The sequence below is a fragment of the Ipomoea triloba genome, chromosome 9, assembly GCF_003576645.1.
Source record: "Ipomoea triloba cultivar NCNSP0323 chromosome 9, ASM357664v1".
Taxonomy (NCBI): Eukaryota; Viridiplantae; Streptophyta; class Magnoliopsida; order Solanales; family Convolvulaceae; genus Ipomoea; species Ipomoea triloba.
In genome coordinates, this window is record NC_044924.1 from 1,724,809 (window position 1) to 1,739,319 (window position 14,511).

Here is a 14,511-nt window from a genome sequence, read left to right on the forward strand (position 1 = left end):
CCCTGTAACACATGAACTCACTTTCAAGTCTATGAGTCGATAAATCGAACCAATCTACGGACAAAGAGCCCATTCCAAACTCAAACCTCACATAAACTCACTTTCAAGTCCATGAGTCGATAAATCAAACCGATCTACAGACAAAGAGCCCATTCCAAACTTAAACCCCTAATGCCCGTGATAAGAATCGAACCCCACTCCACTGGGGGCAAGATTAAGGGAGGCTTTCCTTTTTCGTTTTAACAGATCCTAATTCCTAAGTAATCTGGTGGCCAAGGATATAAGCACTATCACTTCATTCTGGAATAAAGTTCTTGGCAAAACCAGCAACTATATAAATATTGTCAATAAGAGTACATGCCCAAAAAGAGGGGAAAAAAAAGAATTAAATTACTAGTTTTATTTTTCTTTTACAATTATCAAAAGAACAATCTATGCAGCAAACCAATACCATCTTAAACAGCAGATCTAGCTTTTGCAGAACTGGAGAGATTGTGTAATTTCGTCAAAATAATTTAACAGGCTGTCGTGTGGCCTGTGGGCGATGCTTCCTCGCTCGTTAGTGGAGTGGCTTCAGGTGGAAAACTTGGCAGGCTGGCTTGTAAGATCTTTTGGCGGCCGCTTGTTCAAACTTCTTCGTTGCAGCTTCGTTCTCTTCTAAGCTGGTTTGAACGAAGAACCTTATCCACCACGACGAGCTTCTCAATTTGGCCTTTTTCAGGAAAAAAACAAAACAAAGATATAGTTCTCGGGGATGGCACCATTAAGAACAATGATCAATCTCGAAATAAAAATTTGGTGACTTACAGGGCGCCCAAATTTAGACATCTCTGGCGCTTTAGCCCTTTGCTGACCGGGATAACCTAAGAATTGGTTAGAAAATTCACAAACTCAGCCTTTAAATGTTGAGGATTTACTAATCCTTCTTGTCCAATTAAAGGATACTGTAATATGTTTCGAAAAGAGTTGATAAAAACTTACCCGATAATATGACTAAACCATCAGCAGCCACTCTAGCCAATTGCGGAAGAGTCTTGTTAAGGTATCTCGGAGACAAGTAATCCACAGCATCCGACACCACGACAAGGGAGAATGACTTGGCACGGTAAGGAAGAGGAAATTTGATATCAGCCACACGCACTATGCCTTTCCGTACAAGACTCTTGCAGTTGGCATCAGCCTCATCTAAGTCGTACGGTTCAATTCCCCACGCTTCAGTATCCTCTTCTTTCAACAATGTGGACACTACCGAGCAGGTGTCGGGGCCAACGTGCAATATTTTGTGCATGCTATCACCGTATGCTTTTTTCAGTACAGGCAACGCATTTTGAAGCTCTAATGTACATGAAACACCACCTACATCAAGTAATACGAGGGACATTAATTACGTGCTAAACCAAAATTCACTGAAAAATATAAGACAAAAGCCTGAATAATTGCATTTATATTGGAAAGAATGAGGATGAAAGTTCATTTATCATAGCAATCACAAAAATTGCACAAATTTTAGTGTCATGCTGACCATTGTATACTCGAGAGTTGTAAATAACAAAAGCCCAACGGGTGTGGCTTGTAAAGACATATATAGAACGGAAAGTTAGACCTTTAATAAATGCTAACATTAGAATGAATAGACACTAAGGTCTTTAACAATCAGAAGAAAATAAGATGTCTTTATTCGCTTAGTGAAAAACCTATGCAAGACAGATATCCACAAGAAGTGCAACAACATTGTATTATCTTGTACCTTTCTCCGAACAAAGTGAAATGATTAACTATGTTATATCGTTATCTACTATCAACTGGTGATTTGAAATAGCATCATAAACAAACTCAAAAGAGTGATCATAGGAAATACCTTCAAGTCTGTTGTACGCTTCTAATCCAGCTCTTCCACCTATCATGAAGAATAAACTATGTCAAAGTAAACCAAAAAATAGGTTGGTTCAGCAGCCTCAAGCGACACTGGATAACCCATTACATGTTCTGATAAATTTTCTTCCGTAAAAGAATACTCGAGTAAATAGGACAATATATACCTGATCCACTGTGTAGATAGCCAATAATCAGCAATGCACCCTGCAAAATATATAAAGCCTCTTACACAGCAATAATACATGTATGCATATATCTTAAAGCAATTGAGTATTATAAGCCCTATTTGGTAAAATAGTTAGCCTATCAACTAATTTTGGCTTGTTTGACCACTATTAGTTGTTTGACTTGGTTAAACAAACAATATAAGTGTTTGGTTAATTAGTTTTTTGTAACAACTTAATGCTCCAAAAGGCTAACATTCAAAAGCTTTTTCGATTAGCTTTTTGAGAAAGTCATTTTACATATAATCAACAATCAACTAACAGCTAATTTACCAAACATCTTTCTACAACCAGCCAATACTATCAACTAATCAAACTCACTAACCCAATCAGCTAACAGTTATCAGCCAACAACTATTTACCAAACACTCCCATAATGTCTAGGATGTTGAGGACATTTCATTAAGCTACACTTTCTCACTAGTCAATGACAGTACTACATTTTAAATAATCCCATAAGCCTATAACACACACACACATGGTAAAAATGGATTTAAGGAAATGAATTAATACTTACCACAACCACAAGCCCTAGAGACAAAAAAGGAGAGGGGCGTGATTTCGGATGCAGGGAGCCTACAAATGGAATGCTCCCGGCATCCATCAGACGGCGAGATGTATTTGGCCTTCTCGACATTGTAATGGAGTTGCAATTAGCAAGCACGGCGTGGTACTGAGCACAACATATGACAAGTATTAATTGAAAAACAAAAAACCACAGAAGAATTCTTTAATCCCAAAAACATTTTGAACTGTAAATATTGTCAAATTTTAGGTCAAGAAATACTTATCCAAGTTCACAAGTCATATGAAAAACTATCAGTTAGCAGAAGATGCTTGACTTTGGGATCAACTAGGCACATTATCCACCAAAGAAAATATTCCTCAAAGACAGCCAGTAATTGGGATTCTTTCTATAAAGGTGACTTGCTAATGACAAGTTATGATTATGTGAAAATATAATGAGGAAAAGACAAAGGAAACCTCAAGCAGCCTGGAAGGAATTGGTTTGTTTCTATAAAAGGGACTCCTTAATTAAGCTTAGATGCAAAAGGAGGAAAAAACACAGAAACATTCAACCAAGGCAGAGAATCCCTTACATACTTACTAGTTACTACCCCATTAATCAATGAAGCAGCTGTATAAAGATAAATTCCATAGAAGTAAAAGGCAAAACTTGCAACAAGCAGAACCACATATATCTCAGATAATACCTTGGCATTTCATTCAAAAGATTAAAACTTTAACCAACGAGTTATGAGCTGAAGGGAAGATAAAGAAGCCCAGAAGACCCGGAAAAGAAAAAGCAACAAAATTTGACGTTTTTCTGAACTATGAAAAACAACCCAAAACTTAAACTAGAGGGAAAAGCAAACCTAAATGGCATACAGAGAATTACAGTTCCCAGTTCGAAATGAAGACCCAAAGAGAGATAGAGAGAGAGAAGGAGTTACCTGAGAGGGAGATCTGTTGAGGTAGAGATGGAATGGGAGTGGGATCTGGATCTGCTGGCTTTCCTTCTACTACCTTATTATATACCTGTGCCGTCTACGCATTCAGGAATGTATTTGACTCGTACTGAAAGACACAGATATTGTTCTGATTTGGAATTTTACTTTTTCCTCCTTTTTTTCATTGTCACCCCTCTTTCATAGTAAGCCTCATTTGGTGTCCTGCCTACTCATGCTATATATTTTTTAAAACATGATTTCTTAATCTTAAAATTTATAAATGATGATAGTGTTAGTCACCTATTATCTAATGTTAGATCTCAGCGTTGCACGTTTAATCACGAAATTCTCTGATTATTTGGTTGTTATATTGTGATGAATATTAACTATTTAACAATATTCATCCATGGTAAGTCACAATGCCACGGTTTGACGACCCGAACTCAACCCTCCAAATCCAAACTACCAACATATAAATTAGTCCACCCATTATTTACTGTTATCACTTATAATTTAAATTAATTTATTCTTTCAATTTTTTAAGCAATGAAAGTATTATTTTAGAGATTAAATTTGACAATTTATTAAGAATTTATGATTATATTTTTCTCAATATAAGAATCATGACTTGAAATAAATCTAGATTAAGAGTCTTCTAATGTGTATGTCTCTAGTCACATGATACAACCTTTTAACGGTGTAATTATATCATAGATCAAAGTCTACAATAATAAATTATATTTTTCCTTATGCATGAACTTTAGTCCACCTTATAATGATTGATATAAGAGTCTTTTAAAATTTAATTAGTTTTTCTCCACTTGTAAGTTGGCTCTTCTACTTGAAATTGACAAAGTAATAGGAATACTGAATGCTGTATGCCAAAAAAAAAAAAAAGGAAAAAAAGAACTGGAAGTATTAATTTTTCTGAAATTTATATGCCAACAAAAAGATTAGAGTCAGCTTAAATGTATACTCAATGTATATGCATCACACAAAAGAGGAAAATATCTAGACCGCAGCTTAAGAGTTCAATAAAACTAGAGGTATTTTGTAATAATAATAATAACACCTCTTAGTATTTATGTTTCCAAAACGCTATTATATATATATATGTATACATAAAAGCTGCCCTATTTTACAATACCTAAATAGTCTATGATCTCCTCACAAAATGATATGATACAGTATTATATATGTTGCAGTTTTGCAGAACTAAAACATCTAAAACTGTTCGATACTCTTCACAGCCTCAGCTTTGCAGGTTGTCTTGTAATGCCCCGTTTGATTGCACCGGCTACAATGGACAGTGTGCTTTTCTCGATTCATATCCTCAACACACAGTCGCTTTTTTTCAGGCCGGCCAGGCGGCCGACGAAATTTTGGAGGCCGGACAATGCGGGCATCATCGTTTATCGTGAGCTCGCCTTCTTTCTTCCAAGCAATCTTATTAGGGATGGGGCGCACCTCTCCTGCATAAGTTGCGCGATAACTTTCAGCGGTGAAGTATTTCTGCGTGAAGGCGTATACATCTTTTCCGCATGAGATGATGGCAGCGATGGCGTGAGAACAGGGTATCCCATACAGCTGCCAGTCGCGACAAGAACAAGAATGGGTGCCAATATTCACAATGTCTGATCGTTCGGCTGATAAGACTTCAAATTCTACTTCATCTGATCTTAGTACTTGATATTTGGAAGCAGAGTCCATGGCCTCCAAAACCCGCCTCTCGGTGGATGGGGCAAGAAAGGAAAACCATGCATTACTCTTTGCACGACGTGCCTCAAACTCTTCCATTATTTTACTATGAATCCGTTGGATCACCTGAATTATGGGAAGCTCCCGGGCCTCGAGAATCCATTGATTGAACTCTTCAGTGTTGGAAGAGAAATGACCATATCGTGTTGATTCAAAATGCATCAATGCCCAACACGAAGGAGGATACTGCTGAAGCCATTTTGCTGCATCTGAAGAAACTTCCTCAATTTCTGCCATTTTTTCTTTAAAACCAGTAGTGGTGGTGGCATATGCAGCTTTCCACAGGAGATTTACAAGCCTGGAATTCTTGAACTCTTTAGCAATGCTTTCACTCAAGTACCGCATACAAATTGCATGAGAAGATTTGGGAAACTTTCTTTTCACGGCATCTGTGATGGCTTTCTGCCCATCAGATATAAAGACAAACTCTGGTATCTGGCTACTATTCATCTCTAATGCCTTCTGCAACCGCGATAAGAACCACATCCAGCTTTCATCGTTCTCCACATCAACAACACCAAAGGCAAGTGGAAACAAACCACCTTCAGCATCGAAAGAGGTGGCTGACAGTAGGGTGCCAAGGTATTTACTCTTAAGCAGGAATCCACCTAGTCCAATGATTGGTAAACAACCATTAAGAAATCCACACAGAGAAGCATTAAATGAGATAAACAGCTGTTGAAAGCGATTATCAGCCCCAGCAGTACATACATCTGCAACACTTCCCGGGTTGGCCTTTCTTAGTTGCTCACAGTATGCTGGTAGAAGACAGTATCCTTCTTCAGATGAACCATATATAGCTTGCAGCCCACGCTCCTTTGCTCGCCATGCTTGCTTATATGGTATTGTTATCCCATATCGTTCATAGATATCATGCAAAATATCTTTTGGCTTGTAATTTATATCCTGGCGAAGTCGTTCCTCTATAAAATTCACAATCCAATCCACAGAAGCCTGATGATGCCCATTTTGTGCATTTTTTCCGCAGCTATGCGCTCCTTCAAGGCTTCGTATTGCAAATGTAGGGGCATTTGGAAGCTTAACTGCACGTATGCGCCATGGACATCCTTCTGATGCGCATTTTGCAATGTAACGGACAAGGTCACTTTTTATGATGCGAAGCTCAAAGTGTTGTGCAATAGCAGCCTCTTTGATTGCACTACGAAAGGCTTTGACATCACGGAATTCTTGACCAACAAAAAAATTCTGATCTTCCATAAAATAACACACTACTTGCAATCTCTAGTCCGAGACATTTAAGGTCAACCCCTCAGCGGCTCAGCTTATCAAAAAAATAAGAAAGACCTTCTTGAAAGCACATATAATTAACCTGAAACATTTAGCATAATTTCTAAAGAAATGCTAGGAAGGGGAATATGAGAGGAAAAGATGCTTCATCAGTACAGGGCTATGAAGTGCAAAGACCAAGGTAGATGCATTCTCACACAAACAAACAAACACAAGCACATGGATTCTTAGAAACCATATGCCGAAGCAATTTGACAGTGAAAATTGAAAAGACATTTACACACAGGAACTCGCGCATGTGGACAAGAACAAGCATCATCCCTTTGTTCATACAGATTTTAATGACTATATCATATTTAACTAAGGCATGAGCTTTAGCCATGTCAACCTTGTGAAAGAAGATGATACTCCCCATATCCACCTCAAAAACTTCATTTCTCCTAAGCAGAAAATTTTCGTTTGTGCCATCCAACAATAACTCTATGCATCCAGATAGCTCTCTTCCCATCACAGAGTACAAATAAAACAGTTCAACATGAGGGAATTTCAAATTTACTCGGTTTACTCCCTTTTACTTTTTTAACCCTAAACAGCAAATTGCTAATTGCTTTCCCATTTTACTTCTACTTCTCCAACATTCACATTCCACACCAGGAAGATACATGAATGATAAAGACAGGCATGATCTTATGAAGCAAAAATTCAGATAAAGCAGAAAACAGTAAAATGATACATAAATATAAGAAAAAAAACAATTAATTTCGGTTTTTAAATGTTAAAAAGAAAGAAAAACTCCATGAAACTCTGCAGGGCACTAACCTTAAGCTAAGAGTCGGAGAAAATCTTAGGGCGATCGGAGAAGTGCAGACGGAGGAGAGAACTCGATTTGGGGATTCTGGAGAGAGATTGGATCATGCTGAGGCTATTATTGTCTTTTGGTAGCGTAATAGTTTTTAATTTTTTTTTCAAATATAATAAATTTTAATGTAATATTTTTCTGTGACAAAGTAAATCTGTAATCATTATTTGTGGGTATGTAGGGAGTAATTTTACTTTTATGTAATAGCTAATAAACTAAACATGAAATGTAATGATGTAGTAAATTGTCGAGATACTACGAATACATATAGGTGAAAGCCCAGGGCGGGGCGGGTTAAGCCCTTGTGTGGTCAATTGGTTAGTTTAATGTGTTGAGCTCGGGTAGGGGCGTGAGGCTGGAGGTTCCAGAGTTGGGCGAGGCTATCGTGGAATTGTCAAAAAGTCCCCTCTACTGTCGTGTCGCGGGATATTTATAGGAAATTCGATGGACACATGTTGAGGGGTTGGTATGTGTGCCACGTGTCTATCATGCACTCGGGAGTTGGGTTGGTGAAGGAGGAAGGAACACGTGTAATAATATAAGTGTGAAGCTATTTATCCACTGAGCTTAGTTCGGGTGCGAAGTGCTTGGTCTCGGGGTCTCGGCCGGGCAAGCAAGTTGGGACTAATCACCAGAAAGTGGAAAGCAGCTCATTTAATCCATAGAATCAGTAATCCTTTAGCTTGGGGTCGGTCAAATGCTGCCTCCAAGTCGGGACATGTCGGGTGATAGGGATAAAATCCCGGTCTACGTATCCCGGTCTCCCGGGCTGTGTTCCACGACAAGAGACCTTCTTGGCGCTTCGGGACTCTCCTCCCGGCTTACCCAGATCGGGCATTGTTGTACACCAGGTTCGGTATGGGTCCTCGCGGTGGTTCGAACCAAGGACCTCAAACCCGCACACTCCTCCGCCGACGGATTGATCGGTGCATGATCGCCACGCGTCCCACATGCCGCTGGACCAGAACTCTTGCTGGAGCCCCTATAAAAGGCGCATTTATTGCAGCCTGAAGGACTTTTGGCTATTTCTTCTAATACAGTAGCTAAAGAGACCGGGAACCTCTGACCCACTGCCACGTAGCTCGGTTTCGCATAGGGTATTCCTCCTTGTACCCGACCCAATATAAATACAATATTCCGATCCGTATTTTGCTATATCATTGGGAAATAACCAGGGTCAAGCGGTGACCAATAATTGATCAGGTCATGGGTATGAGAAGCACCGTAGCCCAAAGGATATTCCCTATCAAGTAAAGTACACTAGAAAAATTTCATTCGACAAAGTTGACCAAGAGAATGTCAACAAATATACGACATTGATTTTGGTTATGTCCGTGTCTCATTTTCAATAAATTTATATTACATATATGTATAAGTTCAAGTTTGTAACTACGAGATTAATTCAAATTCAATCTAACCACATAAATAAATTTAGAGTTGAAATGGATCACTAGTAAAATTATCTGTGGCTAAATACAGTAAAATGCTTGATAATAAACTTCTGGTTTCCTCAACAGGAAATGATAATCCTTTTTAACCATTTAAGTACCAAGAAAAACAGGATAAACAAGCCAAGCTTCAAGTTTAACTGGAGAAAAGAAAGAATAAAAGAAAGAAACATATAACAAAGACATATATAAGAATGATAAGATCTTGATGATCACTCTAGATTAACAGGAGGAGCTCTGTGGTAGGCTGGGACTGTAGCTGGAAAGAACATTTGTCTAACTCCTTCTGCTCTTATGATAGGCAAGATAATCCCAGATGCACCCTACAATCACATAAAAACCAAAATCACAAATTGCTTAAAAACTGCAGCTTTTAAGTTAAGTTCAGAGAAGATATATATATAGGGTACTCACAGAGATCAGCCTTGTCCCTAACCACAGCCGATTAGGCGAAGGAAAGGGGATTAAAAGGCGCCCAACGCCATACACTGCCACCGCGAAGAAATGCAATACCAAGCTCAGAGGCTTGGGGTTCAGACCGGAAAGTAGAGACACAGGTCCATTTGAGAAAATCCCTCCAAGGCTTAGGTAATCAAAGCATGCTTCTCTCATTTCTTGCCTAGCTTCATCAGGGGAAGCACAGAACACTTTGTATAACGCACCGGCTAGAGTGTTTATAGTGGATGCAACGGGCTGCAGCAGACACGTTAAACACGTTAAAAAACTAGGCCAAGAATCATAAAATCTATCCAAAACCAGAAACCAATTAAAAGCCCCGGGTTGATGGTATATAGTCCATTCGTTTACCTTTCGAATGGTGTAAAAGGATTCGAGGTACTTGCACAAGGTGGGCGCGTCGTTTAAGTCCTGCAGAGGTCTAATAAGGTCGCGAAGAACAACAACATCTGACAATGCAACAGTCATGCCCCCTCCAGTCAAAGGATGTCTCATGTTGAAGGCATCTCCCATGAGAAGAGCCCCAGGAGTGGGTTGGGGATTTGCAGGCATGCTTCTGTTGATCATTGTTCTGATGTTTCCCTTTTCGATCGCTGCCACGAAAGCTTCGTGGAGCTCTGGAGGGATCTGAGGAGCCACTTTAGTTCTCAGATAATTTGCCATTTCTCCAGAGGCCAGAGAGGGGACTTTTTGCCCTGGAACATCAACCAAACACCTGATTTCAGTGCTGCTGATGGGGTAGAACAGGATTGGAGAAGGATCTGCAAGGATAACATGTCCATGGTTCACAAATGGAAGCTGGCAATTCTCCAGGAGCAAGCCAACAAAACAAGAAGGGATATCCACCTACAACGACATCAACATTTAGATCTTGGACACATTAATAACCACAAAATACTAAGAATTCAGGTACAACCCCAGCTAAGTTGGTCAGACTATTGACTTAGTAATCACAAGATTACAAGTTCGACTGCCAACAAGAACAACCTATTGGCTTTCTTTGTTTGAGCCAGCCAAATATGAGCAATCTGACTGGTTTACAGTCTTTCACAATTCGAGGTTTACTCAATGCATACCCTCGAATTGTAGCTTTGGGTTTCTCTCGTCACCCAAAAAAGTACTAAGACATCACATACTTTGGGATCACACAAAGAGCGTCGCAGATTTGAGGAGCAGCCATCACAAACAATTGTAAGAGGGGCATATGAAGTCAATTCTTGCCCATCCTTGTTCTTGTATTGAACTCCCTTCACAGTTCCATCTTCTTCAACCAAACGCATCACAGTTCCTTGTTCTAACCTTATACTAAACCAGAAAACACTAAATTAATAAACTTTTAAGGGACAATTTGAATTTCTCAAAGAAATTAGAAGAAGATTAAGAATATTACTTTGGAACGGTTGCTGCTTTTTCCCTCATCCTCTGAACAAAACGCCCATGGTGAAAACTTCTTCCTGTGACATCAGACTCAAATTTTTCTAAGGGATAAGACAATTTGGTACTTCTCCCATCCTTAAAAAGTGCATATCCATAAACCCTCTGAGCATCAATAGTACCCAAGCAATCTGAATCCAAGAAACAAAGCACTAATAAGTTTACATTGCTGCTAAAACTGGGATTTTAATTTGCAGAAAAGATTGAATCTTCATCCATACCTTCAAGCCCTAATTCAATTAGTTTTAAGTACCCTCCAGGTTGAAGAAGCTCACCAACAATTCTATCTGGTTGTGTCAGATCTCTTTCTATGACATGAACCCGGCGTCCATCCTTGGTTCAAAAGGATGATCAAAACAAATTAACTAATCAATACAGAATTCAAGTAATCTTTAGTTTATAAGCAAAAAGTTTGAATCTTTTTGGTATCTCTGATCTGCATTTCATTTTACTGTGAAAGTCATGCTGTCATGCGTTACTATTATGCATGAATGGGCAGTGAAAAAAATTGAAACTTGTGCTTTATCTCAATTAAAAGTCTAATCTGATAATTAGATTGAAATGATTATATATTATATGTTTAACACGTCCCCTCACTAAGTATGCTTTGATAGCAAATTAAAACAAGCATGTGTTTCATTTAAGCTAAAGGTTTAAGTTATAGTTAGATTGCACATTTATGATTATATATTATATGCTCAACAAGAAATAATATATATATACCTTGCCAAGCGTGTAAGCAAGAGCAGCACCGGCAACGCCGGCGCCGACGATGATGATATCGGTACTCTCGTCGTCTTTCACCGTCCGGCGATGGCCGTTTACCGGCGTCGTCTTAATGCCAGAAGCTTTGTTTTTCTTGACAACCTGTCTTCTGAAGTTGAAAAGCACGAAAAACCCAAGAAAGGAAGCAATCAAACAGCCCAAAACATACGTTACATACCCACCAATCATCATCATCACCATCTCAATATATTCAAGAAAAGAAAATGAAATCTCTCTGATCTCTCTCCCCTCTCAAGAATGCTTTTGGGAAGTGTTGAAGTAATACAATAATGGTTTGCTGTCCGGACCAGAAACGATGGTAGCTTTTATAAGGAAACCAAATGAGAAAAGGCCATATTGGTAACATGAAATGATGGATATAGTCCAAGGAATAGCATTATAGCATGCAGTCAACAACCTATAATTCTGGACAACCCAGCTAAGTTGATCTAATCACAAAGTTAAAATTCGACTTTCAATTGGAGTGTGGTATAAACCTTCATAGTTTGAATCGATAAGTTATAAACAACTTAGACTGATTTATATCCTTTTTGTTATCATTTACCAGTTAAGATCATAAGATAAAATTTACTTAGTAGTAATCGCAAATTTCCTTTTCACCCAAACAACCCATTGGTCAAGTCAGAATTGTGCCTGAAATTGTTTGGAGAAATAACACTGGAAATCTGGAATATATAATGCAAAAATTACTGTCAAAGGTCTTGGAATCTTAATTAGTGCAAAAAGATAAGTTAAAAACATGAATCTTGGTACTGGTGCACGAATTTCATTTTTTATTTTCATTAATAGTTTATATAGTATGGAAGAAATGGAAAGCCATGTGGGTTGGTAGAGCCAAATCAACAGTTAGTGCTTGTGAACTCTACATCATTACGGATCTGACCAAAATGGATCGGATTTATACAATAGTTATACTCTATGCTCGTGTACGTTTACATACTGAATGTTCGTAATTTGAATTGTAAACATTCCGTATATAAATTGTAAACATTCAATATGTAAATTATGTAATTTAGAACCGGTACACCTTACAAGTTGGACTCGAGTTCACAGAATAATTTGTCCGATTTATAATGCTATATATTGTCCACGCATAAATCAAAATTGGACAGCCATTAAAACATTTTTATATGCATTAAGGTTTGAAAACTGCAACATGCAACTGTTAGTAAACATAATCCAAAAATTATCTACTCGGGCCACATGTCAATGGTTTGGTCTTTAACAATCTGTGGGAATTGTTGTCGTTGTTGGTTTATTTTTATTTTTAAATTTTTTTGGTTGGTGTTTTTGGTATGGATTGGATTGCAATATTACAAATTTACAATAAAATAATATTGTCTTGTGGTGCACGACCTTGACTTGCATAATTCTTTTTGCCGAACCTGAAGTCTTTCAAATGTTGCGGTTAAGTAATCACTTATATATGTTCGTGATTCAACAAGCATGGACTTTGAAGTAGTTATTTCCCCACCAATAAAACAAAAAATAAAATAAAATACAAATGCCGCTAAAGCGATGGCCATGTTTACTGTAAGCGCTAGGCATTAGTCGGGCAGTAGACTAGCGCCTAATGCCTAAGCAGTCTAGGCGGCGACCTATAAAAACAAAAAATTGTGCAAAATGTATGTGTATGCCATACTATATATATATATATATAATAATAATAATAAAATTAACAAGGTCGACTCGCCTGAGTTAACTCGACTAACTCTATCGAGTTGGGCGAGTTAACTCGGCCGAGTTAGGCACTAAGCGGCCGCCTAGGGAGCAGGCGGCCAATTTTTGCAACAGTGGCGATGACTAGTTGATGGAACATGATTCTCGTTGATTAAAAAGTCAGGCGCTTGATTCTTATCAACCTTTCTTTTAATATATATTTAACTCGTATTTATTATATTAGACATCCATATTTGAAAAATTTAACGCATTTATTATATTAGACAACTATATTTGAAAATGTGTGTGTAACATGCTGATTTGATGGCAACAAGCAAGTTGGAAAGTGGATTACTACATTACAATTTATTTTTATTTTTTTAAATCCAACTAATTATAAATTTTCTTCTTTTTAATACGAGTTTAAATATACTACATACTGCATAATTATCAGTTCAAACCTTATTTTAATAAGAGTTAGTAATAGTGGTGAGACTATTACAACTAACTCTCTATATTTCCAAAGTTCCCACTCCTTTTTGTTTGATTTTCCTTTTAAAAAAGTGGGCTGAATAGGATTGGCAAAAACTGGTCACTTCACACTTCACAGTCCAAAAATGCAATTATTTCATTATGTGAATAAAAAAAAAAAAAGTTTGGTCTTGATATTGCCAAAAGAGTTTTTTTTTTTAATCTGTGAAAAATGAAGAGGGCAGCTTATAATGTTGTCAGTTCAAACTCCAAACAAACTGAGCCAAAAACAGATTCATTAGATATTGATAAAAAGTATTTGAAAACAGATTAATGATTTTAGCCTAAAGGGAAACTATTTATAATATTCTTCATGCAATCTCAATCTTTTAAGAGAGAATCATCAAGAACAAATGAACTAAAGTTCCCTTTGATCTTCAGAGCATGGACTGAGAATAATCTGCAATATCATCTGAGGCTCCAGGTCAGCTGAAAGATGTGAGTTCAGGCTATACCTTTCAGAATGTTTTTCAGCTTTTCATTTGCAGCCACAAGCTCTGCTGCTATTCCGGGTTCATTTGCAGAATGCCCCGCATCACGAACAACCTGATATGGAACAGAAAACGGGAAACATAGCTGAGCAATATTTCAACAAAAGAGATTGGGCGTGTATGTAGTATACAAGAAACAAGAACAGCTAGAAAACTAATCAAGTGAGAAAGAGTAGAGAGGTGGAAATAAGTGATGAATTCCCCGTTTCTTGGTATTGGCCTCGTAAACCAGATCTATTGAATTTTATGTTACGTGTTCCACCACCACGCCAAAAAAAAAAAAAAAAAAAA

At 37.8% G+C, this 14,511-nt stretch overlaps 4 protein-coding genes across 5 annotated transcripts in view; all 4 read right to left on the minus strand.

Moving 5' to 3' along the window:
- Positions 1-298: 298 nt before the first annotated feature.
- On the minus strand, positions 299-3,689 carry LOC116028587 (probable pectin methylesterase CGR3). Of its 2 annotated transcripts, none has more exons than XM_031270346.1 (7): positions 3,554-3,689; positions 2,617-2,772; positions 2,040-2,079; positions 1,859-1,897; positions 982-1,356; positions 808-863; positions 299-712 (listed from the first exon to the last, which is right to left on the minus strand). In XM_031270346.1, the coding sequence occupies exons 2-7, from the start codon at positions 2,734-2,736 to the stop codon at positions 560-562; spliced, it is 783 nt and encodes a 260-aa protein (XP_031126206.1). In that variant the 5' UTR covers positions 2,737-2,772; positions 3,554-3,689; the 3' UTR covers positions 299-559. The 2 variants fall into 2 exon arrangements, with proteins under 2 accessions (XP_031126206.1, XP_031126207.1); XM_031270347.1 differs by having other exon boundaries at positions 2,617-2,777; positions 3,552-3,676.
- Positions 3,690-4,560: 871 nt separating this feature from the next.
- LOC116030652 lies at positions 4,561-7,504 on the minus strand. The gene is made up of 2 exons (XM_031272963.1): positions 7,376-7,504; positions 4,561-6,638 (listed from the first exon to the last, which is right to left on the minus strand). Exon 2 carries the CDS (start codon positions 6,524-6,526, stop codon positions 4,775-4,777), a length of 1,752 nt encoding a protein of 583 aa, XP_031128823.1. The 5' UTR covers positions 6,527-6,638; positions 7,376-7,504; the 3' UTR covers positions 4,561-4,774.
- Positions 7,505-8,864: 1,360 nt separating this feature from the next.
- Positions 8,865-11,840, minus strand: LOC116028770 (squalene monooxygenase SE1-like). Its single transcript, XM_031270587.1, has 7 exons — positions 11,477-11,840; positions 10,975-11,086; positions 10,710-10,884; positions 10,456-10,624; positions 9,671-10,165; positions 9,278-9,556; positions 8,865-9,186 (listed from the first exon to the last, which is right to left on the minus strand). The coding sequence occupies exons 1-7, from the start codon at positions 11,717-11,719 to the stop codon at positions 9,076-9,078; spliced, it is 1,584 nt and encodes a 527-aa protein (XP_031126447.1). The 5' UTR covers positions 11,720-11,840; the 3' UTR covers positions 8,865-9,075.
- A 2,108-nt stretch (positions 11,841-13,948) lies between these two features.
- LOC116028473 (proline iminopeptidase) overlaps positions 13,949-14,511 on the minus strand; it is a 4,894-nt gene continuing 4,331 nt past the window's right edge. The window contains exon 11 of the mRNA XM_031270192.1: positions 13,949-14,275. Coding sequence (XP_031126052.1) covers positions 14,174-14,275 — 102 coding nt within the window. The 3' untranslated portion in view covers positions 13,949-14,173. The remainder of the gene's footprint in view (positions 14,276-14,511) is intronic.